At 40.5% G+C, this 21,574-nt stretch overlaps 1 protein-coding gene across 1 annotated transcript in view; it reads right to left on the bottom strand.

The window, feature by feature from the left end:
• Positions 1 to 476: 476 nt before the first annotated feature.
• Positions 477 to 21,574, bottom strand: part of CRPPA (CDP-L-ribitol pyrophosphorylase A) — a 229,007-nt gene continuing 207,909 nt past the window's right edge. Inside the window, exon 10 of the mRNA XM_031940697.1 lies at positions 477 to 1,354. Coding sequence (XP_031796557.1) covers positions 1,247 to 1,354 — 108 coding nt within the window. The 3' untranslated portion in view covers positions 477 to 1,246. The remainder of the gene's footprint in view (positions 1,355 to 21,574) is intronic.

The raw sequence follows: 21,574 nt of genomic DNA, 5'->3' as shown, positions 1-21,574 counted from the left end.
AACAGCTCTAAGGTGATAGTCTGGGCCTATGAAGAAAAGTTTTGATGGGATCACTATAAGTCTAGAAACTATGAAAGTTCCATTATGGGCCCACGTTGTAGTTCACTCATGTCCAACTCTCTCTGACCCCATTAGGCTTTTTCTTTGCCATTTGCTTCTAATGCTTTCTCATTTTACAGAAGAGGAAACTGAGGCAATCTGGGTGAGACTTGCTCAGAGTCACACAGCTAGTGTCTGAGGCCAGATGGAGCTCAGGAAGATGAGTCTCCCTGATTCCAAATCCAGTACTCTAGCCACCATTCCATGTAGTTCCCTTTGCGGTCCCACTCCAGAACTTTTAAGAGTACTGGAAAACCAAAACGAGCCTCTCTCAAGATTCCAAAATCTGGAGACCTGCTCTTCTTGTAATCACTCCCTATGTTAACTCTGGGAGGAGTGTGTAACTTCCCTGTATTCAAAAATGACAGAAAACCAGATTAATCAGGACAGATTTTTATTATTCATTTTTTAATGGCAAGATCAGGCAAATGCCGAGAAAGTGATTATTTTCTCTTCATTCATTTCGATTGTCAGAATCAACTTCCAGCAAATTCAGTGAAAGGAAAACAGAAAACAAAAGCAATCCTCAGGGCCAGATCAGGGGAAGAGAGGGAAGGGCATCCATGGCACCCTAAGGATGGCCAGATGCCAGTAGGTGCACTGCCTTCTACCCCCTCTTTCTTTAAAATGAGCCCTTCTGGATCAGAAGTAAAGACAATGTCACCCCAAGTCTCTTACCCTCATCTAGGATTCAAAGAAAGCATCTTTGGAAGAGAAAAGCAGAATTCTGAAACCTGCCTAAAAACCCCATCGGCCTTAGAGTCAGAGAATCCTCTGCTTTACTTGCTTGGGAGTATGGGAACAAAGGATTGTGTTCTTAAATGATTCTATAAGAAAGATTTCATATTGTGCTATTAATTTGATAGGGCCTAATAGCTATCCAGATCTTTTGGAAGATCTTTCCCCCAGGAAAGGCCCTCAAATTAACTCTCTGGCCAGCAGCTCCACAGCTTCCAATTTAATGGATTCTTCTTGCCTATAAGCAAATAGCAAAACCTGAACTGCATAGAAATGTGTGATAATTGGAAGCTTTAGAAGAGAAAGAAGGAGGGGAAAAACCATTAAAACTGGCTCGGGGAAAACAAGAGAACACAGGGACAGAGTCGGGGAGAGACAGAATGAGCGTGGCCCATGTTCCCGGCATACATCACGCTATCAGCAGCTGCCCCACGAGCCCGGCGTTTCGGTCCTTGATGAGAGAAGCGACGATGCTGGCCCCCTGCCTGACGTGTTCTTGAAGCTGTTGTGGATTATCCTGAAAAGAACAACAACAACAATTAAGGAGCTTTCACAAATGCCCAGTGGGGCGGGAAAGATGCTTCCTGTTGCTTTTGAACACCTCATGGAGCCACCACGGACATACTTTTAAAGATCAAAGGAGAAAACCCTAAATCCCTTGGAGACCTAGAGATGCCGCCTATGAGCCCTGCTGGTGGGAAAGGTGGACTCAAATCTGATTTTCAGGCAGGACCAGCTCTCCTGGGCTCAGCCTCTGGCCCACAGCCCCACCAGAGGCTGAGATCCACCCAGAGCGATCATCCTCTGCAAAGACATCTCCGGTGGTCAGCACGGCCTGGGGAGGCCAGGTCAGAACTGACCCCCTGTGAAACCCCAGCCATCACAATCCTAGAGCCTTCACTTTGGAGTCCAAATCCTCGGCTTGCCAATGGGTAAACATGTTAATGGCTCCTCCAGTTCCCTCTAAGTGAGTTATAACAGAAACCTGATTTGGGGCTCGGGCTGAATGCACTTGTGATCACCATGGAGAGTCCCTGGGAAGTTGGGCTTAAGGTAGCTTGTGAACCTGAGATAATCACAAAATGCCAGGGACTGGGAGGAAGCCTTCAGGGGCAGCCAGGGAATCTCCTCCCTTTAGTTCCTTGGAAAGTCTTAACTCAGTGAGGAAGGGACTGACTCTAGAGCTGGTCAGCCTCCATCTAGAAGAGGCCCCCCATGACTTCTCATGGACCGAACAGCTTTATCCATAGATAGAGAACATCATTTTTGGCCCTTTGCTCGTTCCATTTCCCAGAGTGCTTAGATTGGATGCTGGGAGCCAGGATACATTCTGCTCTAGAATTCCTGGGGAAGGCATTGACCCCATTAACTGAGATCCCTTGCCCCCGGGCTTTCCCCCATCAAGTTAGGGCCATCACGGAAAGGGGAGGCCAGCAGCATTCCGCTGGTCCTCCCCCTTCCATGGGCCACACATGCCCTTAAAGGAGATTTCCCCTGGTGGGAAGCAGATGTGTTTGACTTTTCTCTTGCTTTTTTTCTTTTTTGGGCGTTTATCTCAAGCCTCCCTTTTCCAGGGCACACACTTGCGGAGAGAGAACACACAGAAATACCCCAGGCTCTGCTTTGCCCTTTGTTCAGGCAGAACTCCCAATGGGAGCTGTAACTAAGGAAATATTCCTTTAATCATCCCTTTAGACAATTAAACCGAATCCTTTCATTACTGGCCAAAGAAAGAGTTTTTGCAGGAGACTCTCACATCAAAAAATGAATCACTCGGATAAAGCAAATCTTGTGGCGCTTGTTTCTGTCCCACTGTCTCAGCCCAGGGGGTGTGGGCACTGCGGGCACTGACCCCAGCGTAGGCAGCTGGAAATCCTTCTCCACAACAGCATCATCCAGGTGCATCAAGCATGGGGTTCTCTCCTTCCTCCCACCTTCCTTCCTTCATCCTTGGAAAACAAATACTAAAATACTCCATTCAGGGGACTGTGTCACACATCAGGGACCAGATAAAATCTCGGTCCCTTCTTCTGGGGAAGGGGGTGGAAATCCAACGGACGTGCAAGTGAATCCAAAGGCAACCGGACAAGGGGAAGGTGATTGGGCTGAGGCTCGACAGGAGGGCACAGCTCCTTCTCAAGGACAGACTCGGACTATGTTAGTCTCTCTAGCACCAGGATACGGCACAATCTCTGGGACATGAGTGTAGAACGCCAGACCTGGGGCTCAAATCTGGCCTCAGACACAAAGCAGCCATGTAACCCGGGGACTGCAAAAACTGATTGCCTCAGTTTCCTCATCCACCTCACAGGACTGACCAGATGAAGCAGTAATTACGAAAAGCTTAGTTAGCCCAGGCCTGATACACAGTAAATACTGTACAAACATTAGCTATTAATATCACTATCACTTTAGAAATATGTTCTTAATTGAAGGTCTAAGCAAAGAGACTCAATTCCCCAAGAGATGATATTATGAAAGAGGAAGCCACAATTATTGGCACAGGATGACCCAAATCAAACCTTGGTTTCCCTGCAAGAGAAGTTTCCATTGAGCTGGGTACATACATACAGTGAATATGTATATGAATGGCATATGTACGTGAAGGTGTGAGCGCGCACACACACACACACACACACACACACACACACACACACACGAGTTCATTTGGCCTCTGCTTCCAAGCACTAGATTACAGCATGGCAATGATAAATATGAAACCTGTAAATGAGCTCCTCTTCACAGATAACCTAAAAATCACTTCTCTCCCTAATGCCCCAAAACATTCGGAGTTTTGCCTGACAACTCAGCAGGAAACAATCTGATGATTTCATGGATACTTAAATATTGTTGGGGAAATCCACTAGAAATCTTACAGATTTTGTTATAATATGACACCCAGAGTCATTAGATGTCTCATTTATAATTTATGGTAACAGAAATTGTTTTTGCAAAACAACAGTAAAATGGAAGCTCACACAGTCAAAGCAAAGTTACTTGCTGGAAATCAAGAAGAACAACTGTATGAGAGAAATTTCAAGACTGGCCAAAGTGTAATAATTCAGCTCGCCCCATGTCCATTCAAGATTTCAAAACTCATCAGTAAGAACGAAAATCATGCCTCCTCAGGTGATAGTTTTTTTTTTTTAAATCATTCAAATCAATAAAAAGGAGTCATGGTCAATTTGAATGTTTTCAGCCTTCAATAAAGAAGCCAAACAACATGAAATCCCAGTTTTTTTGGTGGTTGCTGATGGAAAGGTTAGCATTTCATGTCATAGGAATATGACGAAAAGTAATAGTGCCCACCCTTACACATACCCCCACTCCTGGATCCTTTATAAAGCTTGAACTGCACACTCAGCAGAATGGAGGGAATGATTGTTCATTAGATACTGAATGACTCTATGCAAGGGAGATTTTAACAAAATGAGAATAAGTCAATCAAAACAAATACAGGAAAAGTTCTTTTTGATTATCTAAAACTCAATATTGCCTTCATATTTTTAATTTAAAATTAAAGTCTGAGTTATGGCCATAAATACATTATACTTGACAATGTATGGCCTCCAGGAATGAAATTCTATTCAATCTCTTTCAATAGATATTTCTTATGGGACTACTAAGGTACCTCGGAGGAGTCTAGCATGCTAACTCCTGCCCTCGGGGAGATTTTATTCTAAGAGGGCCAAAATGTATTACATTTGGCTGAAAGAAGTAGGGAATGTAGGGTATCCCCCCAATATGAAATCATAACAATAATAGAAATCATCGACAAAATTATAAAAACAAATATCAATAATAACATCAACAAACACTTACTAAGCATTTATTATGTATCAGATACTGTGCTAAATATGAGATATAAAGAAAGGTAAAAAATAAACTTCTTTGCTCTCAAAGAGCTCACCTTCCAATGAATGATAACATGAAAATAACTACAATGCTGCCTATGTGCACACAGGAGATACGATGCAAATTGAAAGCTTTCTCAGAGGGCAGGGCAGAAGGGACTGACCTTGAACAAAACCTCTTACAGTAGGAAGGAAATATTAATCCCACAGAAGTCTGTATTTCTCTTCCTCTCCAAATTCTCCTCCTTATCTATTTTTAAAACAATAGCTCCTCAAGGGCAGGGATTTTCTTATTTGTTAACTACAGCTCCCTCTATAGGTCGGTCCCTCAAGATGCCAATCCCCAAATGTCCTGAAATTATGAGCTGCTGAAGCTGGCCTGGAAGGATGCTACAGAACTCCAGATGCGCAGCCGTCCCTCACAAGGGAATTGATGGCAGGCAGGCAATGTGGGCTGATGGAGAAAATACCCACCCCATGAAATCACTAATCCTCCAAATGCAGCATCTCAGGAAATTGAGTTCTTGCTGATGCTGGGACAGATACTGCTCTGAGCACTGATGGAGGAAGGGGACTTTGTCTCCAGGGAGATCAGGAATCTAAGGAAAAATGTTCTCACTCTACATTTCCCTGTCTCACTTTCAGAGGACACATTACATTGTTCCATGAGCCATCTGCAGGAAAGATAATGATCTGAAAAATTTTTTTAATGTTTTCCATAAGGATTTGGTTTGCAACTGACACTCACTTTTCCTGTAATTCTTTCAGCTAGTTTTTGGTGGACGGACACAATCAATGCCCCAGCTCCCTCCTGTATTTCTCAGGACCCCTGAATGTAGAAGCTCAAAGACTGTGCTCATTTTATGGATGAGAAAACAGACACCCAGAGAGGGAGGGAACTTCATGGGACATTTCATTACACTGATGATGCATGTAAAAACAACCAGGAAATCGTGGAAGGTAAAGTGTGGGATTGTGGAGACACAGATGCCTTTTGAAGCTGAAAACCTGGAGATAAATCTTGGCTCTGTGCATTCCTGCCACTTTCATGATCTCAAATCAGACATTTCTCTTTCTTGTCTCCCCATCCACAAAACAAGGGGGTCCAATAACCCACCTCAAAGGCTCGAGCCCATCTCAAAGGCTCAAATCTAGGCCCTTCCGTACTCTCCCAGTGCTACACCGCCCAGCCCCAAACAAGAGGCTGCAGGGAACTCAGGAGGAAATGTCACCGAGGCAGCCCGATGCCCACCTGAGATTTCCCACTTAATCTTCAATTCAATTCAGTGACTGCTGATCACACCTTTATTCTGTGCCAGGCTCCATGGCAGGCACTCCCAATATGGGCCAAACATGCAGCGGTGCCTGCCCAGCAGGAAAAACAGGGCAAACAGGCGAATGCACCCCAAAGACAAGGTTGGGCTGCCTTGACTTCCCCTTGCTGCCCCCCAAAGAGCTCACAGGCTGGAGGCACATACAGTGCCTTGCACACGAGGGCACTTTCTCAGTGTTGATTGATTATTCGACAGTTATCAAGTAACCTCTAGCTGCTCTTAGTTACTTGATGATTATAACAAAAATGGCCATTTTTATTACATTAGAGAGGAGTTAACTATGACTGCTACATTTCAGTCATTTTTCATTATAAAATTCCATCTTCCAAGCTGAGCAGAAAGTACCCACATGGAGCCAGAAAGAAGATAGTGTCTGTTCTCTTCCTCCTGAGGTAGTGGCCACAGGGAGACATACAGCATGGGAAGAAAGAGTGACCTGAGAGGGCTATGTGGCCCCAGGAGTTGTGATCTCATTCCGTCAGTGGGGCTCCGATAGGAAGAGCTGAAGGATGAATGCTCTCCTGCCAGGGCCTGTGTGTGGTTCGTGATCTATGGGCCATCACACAGGGGAAAGTCCGGCTCTGTTCAGCCTCTGGCCAGTGGCAGATGGTCCATCCTGGATGACGTGCACTCATCCTGTTCCCATGTGGTTTTGATCTCCTCAGGACATTCCGAACGTTTTCTTTGCCTGAAGCTTGCCAAGATGATTAGGTTTGGTGACTTCAATTCCAAATGTTATCTTCATTTTTTTTTACAGACAATTATGACCAAATCTGGCCTGTGATACTGGCGCCATTCCAACAGTTTACTGCAGGTGATCTGAGGATCTATGTTTGTAGTAGGGAAATCAGTTATTTGTAAGTCCATTAAAAATAGGAAGCTTTCATTGTATGAGCCTGGGCAGGAGGCTGTGCCTTGCTAAGTATCTAGGGTGGAAAACTTTTATGGCCAGGAATGAGGTGCTACACAATTTCTACCATTTCCTTATAAACTTTATACTGGGCTCCCTCAGGATAATCTTTTTACAATATTTGGTGGTGACTCTTTTATTCTGAGATGTCATCATCATCACCTCCTGCTTCCATAAACAGATCTGCCCAACTCAGGCATTTGTTTTATGTTCCTTTGACTTTCTGGAATGGACCGAGTTCGCATGACGTGGTTCTGGGATGTCTCCTATTTGGTTTCATTCTTGACCCTCAGCTGCTCCACAGGCTCCACCTGGAGTTCGGCCACCCCTGGTTATGTCTGTCAAATCCAGTGGAGTGTTCCTGATAATGGACTTTCTGCAGGAAAGGTAAAGGGGCATCTGCTTGTTTCAATGGCTTATCTCCAGGCTTCTTTCTGATTCCTGAGGTGGTCACTTGTCTTTTTTTAGATGTCTTAGGAAGGCAAACTCTCTGTAACTCATACTATTGTATGGGTTTGGGTTGAGATGCTTTCCCGATCTGTTGTAGCCTTTTTTTTAAAGGGCCAAAAATGTATATTGAGACTGAGATAGCCTGGTCTCAATTGCTTCAAATGTGTTTTTTCTGTTCAGCTTAGAAATCAGACTGTCGTGGATCAACTCCGGACCTAAAATCAGGGAGATCTGAATTCAAATCTGGCCTCAGACTCTCCTTGACATTCTAAGTTTGATGTTTTTGTTTAGAGGAAACTGAGGTGTTTATAAATGTCACTGTCATCCATTGATTCAATGGGCTCTTCATATTCAAGAGAAAGACTTTCAGTATCTTTCTTTAGTGAACATTATGAATTATATATTTATCTAGTCCAAATGACAACATGATATTAAGTGGAGGAAGGTATCATTTTATTAGATATTTTGGTATTCTTCAAATATTTAAATTATATTTACTTAATTTGAACATACTGTCCCCTTCAGTAGAATTGCCAAATCCTGCTACAGGAAATGACTAGTTCTATGATCCTGAGTAAATTTTTTTCACTCAGAGCCTCAGTTTCCCTGTATCTAAAAGGGAAGTAACAATAACACTGTGATGTCTATCTTGTAGAGTTGTTATATGCTTCTATCTCAATATTTAGACTACAACCCCTGCGTAGAATACCATTTGGTTACATTTAATTTCAACTCAGACATCAAGGTTGAGTCTTCCCTTCTCCATGACTCCATGGCCATTCTGTAATTGGTCTTTCTTATAGAGGGAATCACTCACTTCTTCCCATTCTCACTCATTCCCAAATCACTTAACAGACATTTAAAGAGCATTGTTCTATGTGTTAGCAAGATATCACATGGAACAATTCCTACCCTCCTAGAGCTTCCAAGAGAAGGTATACTATTTACATCATTTATTTACCACTTATGTACTAACTGTTAACAATTGGGAGGATTGATTGCAATGTTATTTCACTCTTTATGTGACTATGTATTATTTCCTTGGCTTGAAGAAACGATGTGCATTGATGGATTTGGGGTCATTGGCCATGGTTGGGTGAAGCTTAGTTCTACCATTTATTACCTCTTGCAATTCATCATTTGTTCTAGAAGAGAATCAATGACATCAGGAGGGCGATGTTTTGACTTGTGTGTGTTTTGGACTCAGGTGAGCAAACTTGGTCAAGTCACTTTAGCCTTCCCCCTCCCCCCAATAGTATTTTATTTTCCCAAATATATGTAAAGATAGTTTTCAACATTCATTTTTGTAAGATTGTGTCCCAAAGCTTTCTCCCCCTTTCCTTCCTTACCTCCCACTTACCCAAGATAGGAAGCAGTCTGATATTGGTTAAATATATGTAATTCTTTTAAATTTATTTCCATGTTTGTCATGTTGCTCAAGAAAAATCAGACCAAACAGGGAAAAAAAGCATGATAAAGGAAAATAACAAACAAAAGCAAAAAAGGGAAAATACTCTGCTTTGATCCACATTCAGTCTCTGGAAGTGGATGGCATTTTCCATCCCATCTATTGCAACACTTAAACCTTTCTTGGTTTGGTTTTCTCATCTTTATATTGAAGGGAGTTAACATGAAACTTATCTTTGCAACCTACTGGTACATTAGTGTTAATCTAGAAGAAGTCATGCTTCGAGGGCCCACAGTAGGAGACTCCAAGTATCTGAACAACTGTGCAGGGCTCCATTGGTTTTGTTTGTTACAGAAGCAACAGGGGATCTAGAATGAAATAGGCAAAAGGACACATTTAGCCTTATAGTCAAAGGAACTTCACTAATTATTCCAACCAAGATGGAGGTTGGATGTGAAGAGACAATGATTGGTCAGGGAAAAAAAAATTGCCTGGGCAGCCTGTCACTATCTATTCCAAGCAGATTAGAAGCAGTGACTTTGACATTAACTCCAGGCACATTCCAGCTAAAGGGCTATTAATTCCAACCTCTTCACATCCTGCTCTCTCTCAGCCCATCCTCCAAGACAAGGATCTCTCCTTCACTTCATTCACACTGCCCATGCCTCCATCTTGGAAATAGATGCTCCCTTTAAGGGCCAATTCAAGGGTGACCTTGCCCATGAAGCCTTCCTGAGGCTACCCCCAGTCTGCCTGGGCTTCCTCTTTGTCCTTATATTCTCCTTTCTGTCATCTCTTTTCATTTCCTTCCTTGACAGAGAGCAAGTTCTTTTCAAGAAAGATCTCAGACCTTAGGCATCTTTGTATCCCTCAAGCCTTACAATCAATTGGTTCTTAATAAATTTTTCTAGGCAGAAGAGGGCAGCACATACAAATTCAGAATTCACGGTGAAGAACTATCAGAATTAAGGAAGATCAGGAGTCAGGGGACATCAGCAAAAGGAGGCAAGAGACCAAAGGGCAGCCATCCTTGAGCAATGGCCAACGAGATGCAGAAACATGAAGGTGGGGAAGGAAGAAGAGGCGATGGGAGCAAGAGAAGAACATGGCCTCATTCTAATGGGATTGAATTGGATTCTATTCAGTTATAGGACATTAAATAAGACAGGCTACACAAATGGGGAAGGTGCCAGTTCTCCCAGACTTTGTTTGGGGTAATAAGGGGGGAAGCTCCGTTTACAAAGGAACTGAATGAAACTCCTTTATGCCAAAAGGTCTACCTGAAGAATGGAAATTATGTTTATAGTTATTTCCTGAAAGCTCTGAGAAACATTTATCCAAGCAAATGCACCTCTTAAATGCCTCATTTGATTTAGACCCATTATTATGTGTATTTTTTCCTTCGTTAAGACAGTATGTGAGTAATGTCTCAACTCGTTGGTCTTTGGGCAGAAAATGCACATTATGAATGCCAACAGTTAAACAGCAAAATTAATGTGAGTAGATGATTTTAAAGTGGCCTGATTCTTAGTGTGGAATTTCTTTTGAATAAATGCTTATTTTGTTATAAGATCATAGACCATAGATGGAGATGACCTTTTAGACCATTTGATCCACTCCTATTTTATAGCTGAGGAAAATGAAATCTAGAGTGGTCAAGTAGCTTGTTCATATTCAAAGCTAAAATACATGTCACATATATTACTAATTTTTATACTATTTTATACCATATTTATACTATACTATATTTATACTAAACAAAATATTACTAATATTTATAAAGCATTTTAAGGAAGTAAAACAGCTTACAAATATTTCATTTTTTCCCTTATAATAAGCCTAGGAGACACAGACACAATTAGATGTATACACACATATATACATAATCTAGAAAATATGTTCACATATACACATGTATCTGTCTATTGCTAGTATTCTATCACTGGAACACATCAGAGTCTCACTGTTGCCATACATAAAACTAAGATAATAAGACCTGTTCTTTCTGGAGTAACTGTAAAAATCAAATGAGATAATATAAATATAAGCTCTGTTGTGGCTAAAGGTGCTCTGTATTTGTAAGGTATTATTCTTGCCTTTACAAGCTCCATATATGTTTTCATAATGTGAACATAAGCTGAGAGAATTAAATTTCTAGGCTGATTAATGTCATATACCCTAACTGAAAGAATGGGCCACCAGTGATAGTTGAATTTAAACACTAGGAAAAATACAAACACAAGCATTTCCTACTGCACACTAATGGGCTCCAAACAAGCTCTGCAGAACAGATGTAGTAGAAATAAAACAAATATTTATTAAGCCAAAAAGTGATTTTCTCTCGAAGTTTATATTTTATATAAATACATTGCAGAGTGAGGTTGGAGGGCTTGTCAATTATAGGAAATACTAAGCCATCAAATACTAACTTGCTGGGGACCACAAACACACAATGTTGAGATATAAAGGCAAAAATGGAAATAAAATTTTAAATCCAAACATACATTGATTTGTTGGTCATAGTGGTAATGTCTTGGCAGGATCTGGGGCAAGGGAGATCTGTTTTATATTGGGATATGATGGATGTTTGCTTTCTCTGTCTCCATATTTTCATCCAGGTAGGGGGCATGAACCAAAGTAGTATTTAATTTTTGATCCAGCATCATAACAAATTGTTTAAATGGAGTTTAAGTGAGTTTAAAGGGAAATCTAATAAGCAGCACATTAAGACCCTCCTCTAAGCCCCTGGGGTGCCTACAGTATATGGGAAGTTTCTCTCCTTTTTTTCAACCTCAAGCATAAATTCTCCAGTTTCCTGGATATTTTCATTTCATAGGAATAATTAACAGACCAAGAGAATAGTGGCCACATTTCTCCCCAAATCACACCTCTCAGAAGTATCAAAAACTTTTAAACCCCTAGAACTATCTCTGAAAACAGTAGTGAAAAAAGACTGAAGCTTGAAAGGGTCACATTTTATATTTCCTATATGATCCATGCCAAAAACATACATCAACAAAGTTTAAAATCAAGACATAAGGTAAAAAAAATGCAAAAACAACAAGAATAAAAGAACCTGAATATGGAAAACTACTATGGTTAAAGGGAAGATCAAGACAAAAACTCAGAAGACAAGGAAGTCAAAACTCTATAATAAGGCCTTAAAATAGTAATGTTAATTTTACACAAGCCCTATCAGAATTCCTATAAGAGCTATGAAAAAAAAAGATTTCCAATATGAATGGTAAAGGAAAAACTAGGTAAAGAAATGAAAGCAAAAGAAGAAAAATATGAAAAGAAAATTAACACTTTGATAAAAGGAACATAAAAATACTGTAGAAAATCACACCTTGAAAAAAAATTGGTCGAATGGTAAGTATAACAGCTCAACGAACAAAATAATTCCTTGAAAATGAAGTTAATGACCCTTTGTGACATTAAGAAAAAAACAAACAAAAACAAAAACTAAGCCAAAAGAATGAAACAAAAGAAGATAATGTGAACAATCTCATCAGAAAACAACTGATCTAGAAAATAGATTGAGGAAAGATAATTTAAGAATTATTGGATTATCTGAAAGCCGAGATCAAAGGAAGAGGCTGGAAATTATATTTTGAGAAATTATCAATGTTAAACTGCCTCCTTTATACTAGAACTAGAGAGAAAATTTGAATTTGAATAAACCCACCGACCACCATTTGGAAGAAATTCCAAAATGAAAACTCCCAGGAATGTTACAAGTAAATTTCAGAGTTCCCAGATTCCAAAAAAAAAAAAAAAATACTTGAAGCAGTAAGAAAAAAAAACATTCAAATATCATGGAGTCACATTTAGGATCATACAAAATTGAGCAGATATCACATTAAAAGAGATGAGACCCTGGATATTCTAAAAGGCAAAAAACTTGGAATTACAACCAAGAATAATGTGCCCAGCAAAGTTGAATATCATTCTTTAAGGGGGAAAAATATTATTTAATGAAATAGAGGATTTTAAGGCTTTTCTGATGAAAAGATCAGAGGTGAATAGAAATGTTCACTTTCAAAAACAAGACTTAGTGGAAGCATAAAAAGAAAAACTTGGGCAATCTTATATGAACTCATGTAGAGTAAAGTGAGTAGAACCAGGAAAATATCGTATGTAGTAAGTAACATCAGTATTGTAAAGATAATCAACTGGGACAGACTTAGCTACTCTGATCAAGACAATGATTAAAGATAATTCCAAAGGACACATGAAAAACATGTTATTTGCCTCTATTTGCCGAGATCTGATGAACTCGGAATGCATATTGAATCAAAACTTTAAATATTTTTATATTGCTTTATTTAGTTTGCGTTTTCTTCTGCAACATGCCTGACATGGAAATATGTTTTGTCTGATCTCACATGTATAATTGAAATCAAAATGCTTGCCTTCTCAAGGAGGGGATGAGGGCAAGAGGGAAGAAAAGAATTTGGAGTTCAATTTAAATAAATGTTATTAAAATTCTTTTACATTGGAAATATTTAATGAAATAAAAACACTTTTTAAAAAAAGAATAATTTAAGTGTCCTATAGAAAATCAAAAAGAGGAAAAGCTTCACAAACTTTTTCTTTCCTTTGAATCGTTTGTTTTGACTGGACTTTGACATCATTGTCTGAAGACTATGGATAACTGAAATGGCGCAGAGAGTTCAGACTGTTTCTGAAGAAGAAATGCTCTCCTTGATTACAGACAATGCAAATGAGAAGAGGCAGAGAGGAGGCTGCATAAGCCGGCACTCAAACATAGGATGTAAGGCAAGGGAGAGAAGCCCACGTGGAGACAACCAGGAGATGGAAGTAATGGGTCATCAACCACAGCCTTGAGTAGGGGAATTGGCAGCTCCCCATGACTGCCTAGGACAGCTCTGTCCAAGAGAAAAATGCACCATCTGATTCTTAAAAGACTGAGGATTTCTTACACATTTGCCTATTATTGTTATCATTATTGCGATTATAACTGTTGTTGTCATAATTATTATTAGACATTCTGGCAAATAAACTCTCTGCCACAGGACCAGACGAAGATTTCTGTTCCCATTCTGAGCCACTACCCCCTTCTGGAGAGTCTGTGGAAATTGCTAGGAGAGAAACACACACACAGTCTGGAGAAGCATCAAAAGTTGGAATAATTATTCTCCATGTCAGGAGATATTCTCTGTGTTCACTTTTTGTCATTAACCCTATACTCTGTAGGAGGAAGAAAGTTGTTAGTAACTTGCAGTAGTAACTGTATGAACTTGTCCATAAAAACAAAGTCAAACTCCTAGTCTTGTTTTAGAAAGGCTTTAGGCTCCTGGGCCTTCTATACTTCTCAGGAAAGACTTCATTTGAGTCATGCAAGGGAAAATTGTGATCCTTGGGATCCCCACAATGTGGCCTCAGGGGCAGCCCTAAGGAGAGGGAGCTCTGAAAACAGAAAAGAATCACCATAAATTGAAGAGAATCAGCCTTGGGAGTTGGAAGTTGAATTGAGGCAGAGACTCAGGGAGCCCAGATGGGTAGCCTAACCCTTGACATAGAAAGGAAGGGAAAAGAACAGCCACAATCCTCTCAACGTCTGGCATCTTTCTCCACAGTCGGCTCTCCTCTAAACTGCCAGACTTCAGTCGCCCTTGACACAGCTCCGCTGCCTTGACTTTGCTCGGAACTTATAAGTTCGCTTTTAGGAGACCACCTTTGGCCAACCAGAGACAAGTCAGTGTCCATCACCCTCCCTTCATGAAAGGATAACAGAGTAAAGTCAAACATTTGCACATAAACACTGAGTTAAATTCCCCTGGGGAGCTCAGTTACTTGTCCCGCGTGTGAGCATTTTACCTGTGATTTCACAATCACAAATGCAGGGAAATCCTTTAGTCTTAGCTATACTGACCAATTCCCTAGGGATGAGAGAGGGGAAATGGCTTGTCCAATGATGTCCAAAAATGTCCAATGTTTGGGTTTTCTGGGTAAGAAACTGAAGGGTCACAGAGAAGAAATATGGATCTTCTACTGAGTGTCTGAGACTCACTGCTTCACAAAGCCTGGAATACAGCAGGTGCTTAATAAATGTTTAATAAATGTCATTCTACAATTTCATCATTCCAAATTCAGCTGCCTCCCTAGATGATAGAACAGAAGTCCCCTGTGGGCCTGGGATCTTTTTCTCTGAGCACTTGGATCTGATACATAATCGATACTTGTTCTAAAGTTTACAAAGTACTTTGCCTACATTGTTGCTTTTGAGCTTTGAAAAGGACTCCCCAGGGGTGGCACTGGTATCATACCCCTTTTACAAGTGAAAAAATCAAGGCTGAAAAAGTTTCAGTGACTTGCCCAGACATAAAATCTTATAAGTGACTGGGGCAGGATTCAAATTAAGGTCTTCTTAGCTCTCCCCACTCACGCTACTGGGCTGCTGTGGAAGCAGTTGCTAGGAGGAGTAATTAAATGAATAACTAAAGGAATAACTAAAGAAGGTAGGCTCAGCCCTTCCTGGCAGCCAATGGGTCACAAAATCTTATCACACATTCAGCCACATTACAAATGCCACTAGATCACAGAGAGGCAAAGTCCAGAGTTTCTGAGCTGCCTCCATTTCTATACAAAGCAGACTAAGGATGGGTTCGGGGCGTGCTGGAAACAGGACTTGCAGGACTGAAGTTCTTGGTGTACTCTAACCCCTTAAACTGCATGGGGAGGGAAGGGAGAAGGGGTCTGACACATTGAGGAAAAGGGGAAAAAAAAACTCCAAGCTTTTCTTGGGCATTGGATCAGCTCTTCCCAAACAAGATTTTAATTATTGAAATATAAACAAAACCAGAAACATATGAATTACATTTCACTTAATACACGAATAAACAAGCCTCCTCCTAGAAGCCGCCAATCTGCCCTCCTGCCAAGAGACGCAAGAGACGCTCAGCCATGGAATTCCTGAAGTGGCATCTCATCCGCCGCCTTCCCGGCCAACCTCCCCATTCCCTCTTCAAGGCAGGAAGGGCCAGGGCAAAGAGGGCCCCACCCCCGTGTCCAAAATACGGAGCCTTTCAAACAAGGAATAAACATAAGGCAGAGAGTTTTAACTCAAAGCTGGCTCTGCAGCCCAATGTTTCCAGTTATAAGAAACAATTCCAGTGTTCCACAGACTCCAGGGCCAGTTATAAAATCTTATGGCTTGTTTAAAAGTAGCTTGTTTTCTTTCATGTAACCCAATGGAATTGGCTAGAACATAAAAGCATCAACTGAATGATTCAACGAGACAGTAATCGCCCACAGACTGGAAGATAACATGACAGAAACATAACAGGCAGAACTGAGTCAATTCTAAATGGCTGGACCCCAAGTGGGGCAAGGAAGCTTCCAAGCCCTCTGCGAGGAAAGGTGCAAGATCCCATGCCATCTGTAAGAAGGGAACAGTCATTCTGCCCTGACCCACCGCCCAGGACTGCTGGGAGAAAAAGAGAGGCTGGAAGGAACACCATTTATTACTACTGATCCAAACAATTTTCAAACCGTTCATCTTCATTGGTTCTCAAGTTTCAGTGTTTTCCTCCACATCCCTCCCTTGCGTTCTCAGGTGACTGTAGGACAACATCTCTGGGTAGATCTTGGCCCCACCAGTACCACAAACCAACCTGCCCTGACCCCCGCAAGGTCCATGGGCTGATCTCCCAAGAAAGGCTCCAGACCCTGAACACATTTTTATTCTGTATAGTTTTACTCTGTGTAATCCTCATTTGTTTCACACAATTCTTCTCCAAAGATTCAGTCTTATCAAAGCAGAAGATGTTTGGAACTATTTTAAGCTTCCCAGAAGATCCGATCCAACACATTCACTTAGCAGAAACCAAGGGCTGAGTCCAGATAGCTGGATCTCTTTGGTCTGTCATCTATACTTCCAAGCTTTCCAGAAAAGCTGCTTGACTTCCTGGTGAAGAAGATCCATAAGGAAGGGAATGTTTTGTCTTTCTGGGTAAGAAACTGAAAGGTCACAGAGAAGAAATATTACTTCACAGATTCACAGTGCCTGGAGTACAGCAGGTGCTTAATAATGTTTATTGATTGACTGATTAAAATTAACAAGGACCTTAAAGGAGGTCTCATCGAACCCTTCAAATCAACCAATCAGTCAATTAACAAGTGTTTAATAAGGATCTTCTGTGTTAAGTGCTACAGAAAATAAAGATGTAAGTAAAATAGGCCCTTCCCTCAGGAGCTTACATCCTACCAGAAAGCACTATGCAACATGCAAACACATAAATATTAAAAAAAAATGGACACTAAACATGATATATTTTGGGGGTGATACTAGCAGCACCCCCAAAAGTGAAAAGCATGACAGCCACACTGTTCAGCTCACACTGTTAGAACTGAATCCCGGAGAACTGAATATGGACAAATGGGCTAAGATATCTTCAACAAAGGGACAAAGAATGACACCAGTGAAAACACCAGTTCCTTGACTCAGATGTGGACAAGCATGCAACAAAAACATGTGTGCTCACACACTCTGTCTGGAGGGTTTCCTTCTGCTGACTCCTCCTTCTCCTTCAATAACAGTGACATCTCCTCTTACCTGAGCACTTTAAAGTGCACTAAGGACTTCCCTGCCCAAGGAGGGACAGCTTGGGCAAAAACAACTACTGTTGGTGAGGCGACTAAGTGCCTTGCTTCAGTCCCACAGCCATTAAGTGTCTGTGGCAGGATTGGAAGCCTGGCCTTCCTCGGAAGGAGTCAGAGGTGCTTCTTCCTGGGCATGGCAGGAGTCAGAGCGGCAAAGGACCTGAGATCACCTGCGCCTTTTTGAAATGAGCAGGTGAGATAAGTGACCGGTTGAAGGTCTTGGTGATTGAGGTGACGGGGCTGTCACTCCAGTCTAGGTTGTCCTCCTCTTCCTCTGTTTCTTGCTGATTTCTTTCCTCCATCCCAAGTTAGAAGTCACACCTCTGTCAGTGGATTTCTCTTTCTCAACTCAACTATGTACGAGATCAGCTTCAGTTTTATTATCTATGTCATTGGTGTTTGTAAGTTCATAACCTGTGATGACCACTGATTGGAGAATGACTCACTATGTTGTGGGATATAAATAGGAGGGATATCTCTTAGGGAACGATGAATTTGAGAAATGCAGAGAAGTCTGGGAAGACATATATGAGCTGCTGTAAACAAAGGCAGAGATCCAGCCAATTCTGCATTATGGCCACAACCATGGAAATGGAAAGAACAGCAAACTCAAAACTAAACCAGTAATTAGAATGACCATCCTTGACATGAATAAAATTAGTTGTGCTTTTTTTTTTTACAAGAACATACAAACATTTGAAGAGAAGCTCATCAATTTTCTCTTCTTTTTTTAATTAGGAAGGAGAGTGATCTAATGGGAGGAGGAAAGTGGAAGAAAGGCATCTTCTGCTGACCTACATGCAAGGAGGTCAGAGTTTGATTTCAAAGCTTGGCTCTACCCCTTACTAATTACTAACATCTCACCTGGAGGAAAGAACATTTAATTCAACAACCAGCTTTTAATAAATACTTGCTATGTGAAAAGTCCTGTGGTAAGCCTTCAGGGCAAGAAGATGAAAAATGGTGCCATGTCTGCCCTAAGGGAGACATCTAGACCATTAACTATGACATCAACTATTGCACTGCTGAGAGCACAGGAGAGGTCAAAGGAAGGCCCAGAGAGAAGCCGTAAGCAAGGGCTAAATCTCTGAGTCTAGAGAAGTGTTTAATTTAGAGGGGGCAGGGAACACGTTGCCCCACTGGCTCCAGCTCGAGCTCAGCCGAAATTTGTTTGACATGAGCCAACAGTGAACCAGGATATTCTTGGTCTGTACTTTGCACTGATGTTTTGAATAATTTTCACACCACAGAATTTCCCTGGATAATTTATCTTTTTTTCAAAGAAACAAACAGGATTAGGGGAAGGATTGTTCTTTGAGTCCTATCTCTGGGGCCTCAAGCAGGTGCTCGCCTACCAAATAATTATTAAACTAATTAATTAAATGGATGAGCACCATGGAACAAAGAGGCCTGAACAGTTTCTGTCACTATCTTAAAAACAAAAAAAAAAAAAAAAAAAAAGAGATATTCTTTTGAAAGTCATTGTAGAAAGTCCAGAAGAGAGGACACAAAACCAGGATAACTGGAAAGGTCATCTGTTAAGGCTAATGAACTCTGAACAATGTCATCCCCAGTCAGAGCATTAATAGTGAATACTCCCTACCTCCTGGCAAAAGAGAAGATGGATTTGAGGGCAGAATGCAAGACATCACTTTGTGGACAAGACTCATGTGGAATAAGGCTTGTCTATGCAGAGTTGTTACACGATTTCATTTTTCTTATCAAAGGAGAGAAAAGAAAGATTTGGATTTGTTTCACATTTCAAGAATCAATGGCACTTGAAGGTGTCTATTATACTAAAAAAGTGAATTGAAAAAAGAAATTTGTTCTTGAAAACTTAGAATATCACAGCACAATCAAGTAAATTAAACTTCAAAATATAATTTTGTGCTAGAGAAAATAATACTAAATTAAATAATGATTTTAAGAGAAATCAAAATTTGATCAACATAATTTTATTCTAGCTATTGTTACAAATGTCTTTTTTCAATAAGTCTATAGAAATAGATCTTAAACTTCAACTAAATATATGATTCTATGATCATTTCAGAATACAAAGCCTTAATGAAACCAATACTTAGAGGATTTTCTGATTTTATCGTAGTGCGTCTCTGTTTCCATAAAAGCATATTACAATCTTTTATACCTTAAAAAATAGCTCTGGCTAAAAACTAATAATTTAATGATCAATCCACTGGTGTTGAATCTCTCCAATCCCAGGGGGGGAGGTTCTGTGGCAGAAGACAAAAAGTTCATTATTGAGCCCATACTCAAAATTTTTCCAGATAAACATTGGTTAGATGTGCCAGAGAAAAAGCTCATCTCTGCTTTTGGGAGCCAGGATCTCCTGTTGGGCCAAAAGAACAAGAGTTTGGGGATGGGGTGTCTTTAATTTATATTTTTTTTTAAGAAAAAAAAGCCTTTTCCCAAAAACTTTTAAAAAAAAATCTTAGACTTTCAGTTGTTGAGAGCTTATTGTCTAATGCTTTTCCACAAAATAAATAAAGCTCAATTTTTTTAAAAATGGCAAGGACATTTTCTAAGAAAAAAGTCTATTTCTGCCATTATGAATAATACATGAATTCTAAACAAATGCTGGCTTCACCTGCACTGAACTCTGGATAGTTTTGAGAAATAACCTAAATTGAATATGAAATTACAACTCAACACATGAATAATTTAAGAGGGATGCTAGGATTTTTCCTGAGGTAATTTACCAGATATCATCAGGAAGAAATGAAGATGGGGATCTTGGGGGGAGGGATGCAATCCCCAGTCACCCTCTATGATTTTCTGGAATTTCTCTGAGGATGCTGTATAAGTTAAGAGATGTACATTTCAAAGCACTGTGGCTACTCAGTCTCTGAGAGTGGTCTTGGCTTCCTGGGAGCTCCAAAAGAATGAGATCGAAAAGAATGAAAAAGCCCTAATTCAAGACTATGACAGGAGAGGTCGCAACCAATGGGACTAAATGGTGTGCCTCAATGGTCCCAGATCCAGAAATGGTGAAACCAAAAGGCCAGTTCTATCTCCTAGGCCTGAGGATACAAGCTGAGCGAAGAGTCCCTCCTAGTGCTAAGGAGCTTGGAAAAGTTGTAGTCATCCAAGGAGAAATAGAAAGGAAGGGGCACTGCTAAAAAGCAACCAAAGACTCCCAGGGAAAGGTGCTTTAGTGCTCTCATCCCCTTCTCCCTCTTCCTTTGCCATTCAAAGTCCATAACAACCCGGTCCCAGCCAACTTCCATTGTGTTACCCATTTAGGAATGGTTGAGTCCTTGGAGATCCTAAAGTTAAACATTAAATGTCCTCATCGTGGTGATGAAAGCCAAGGAAAAGGATTTAACCCAAAGTCATCCTGGTAGGACTGAAGGCGGAATTTGAAGCCAGTCCTTCAATTCCAAATCCTGCACTCTGCCCCCTACCCCACTTCTTCCCTAGTAATCACAGTTTAATAATCATTTATTGAGCTTTGGATTTGTTAAATTCACATGGTCAGAGAAACTATATTTATTTTGCCTTTTTTTGTTTTTGAATTTTGTAAGATAACTGGGGTTAAGTGACTTGCCCAGGGTGACATGGCTAGTTAAGTATATGAGATCACATTTGAATTCATATAGGGCCAGTACTGTATCCACTGCACTTAGCTACCCCCAAACCTTTTTTTTAAATTTTTGTTTTGGGACCATATTTTTGAAAAATAATTGTTTCCCTGATGTGTGTGTTCTGTATACATCATTCATTTCTGGAAATATCCTCATCCTTTCCTCTATTTCTGCTACTGAGCCCTGCCTATCAGAGACACCCTGACCTGTATCTGCCTCTACTGTTACCTCACAATGAATTCCTGACTCACTAACCATGAACAGAAAGCTGACTGTTAAGCTGACTGTTGTGTCCAAAAGGCTACAAATCTTGGCACACCCTTTAATCCAGGAATTCCACTATTAGGTCTGTATTCCAAAATAGATTATAAAAAAAGAAAAAAAGAAGCCACGGGTACAAAATTATTTATAGCAATTCTCTTTGTGATGACAAAGAATTAGAAATTGAGGAGATGACCATCAAAGGAACAAATTGTGGCAAATGAATGTTATGGAATGTCGTTGCTTTATTTTTTTAACATTTGTATTTTTTCTCTTTTTTTAATTTTCAA

Source organism: Sarcophilus harrisii, chromosome 5 (genome assembly GCF_902635505.1).
Source record: "Sarcophilus harrisii chromosome 5, mSarHar1.11, whole genome shotgun sequence".
NCBI lineage: Eukaryota > Metazoa > Chordata > Mammalia > Dasyuromorphia > Dasyuridae > Sarcophilus > Sarcophilus harrisii.
Note: the sequence above shows the minus strand (reverse complement) of the source record. Positions and strands in the feature narration are given on the sequence as shown.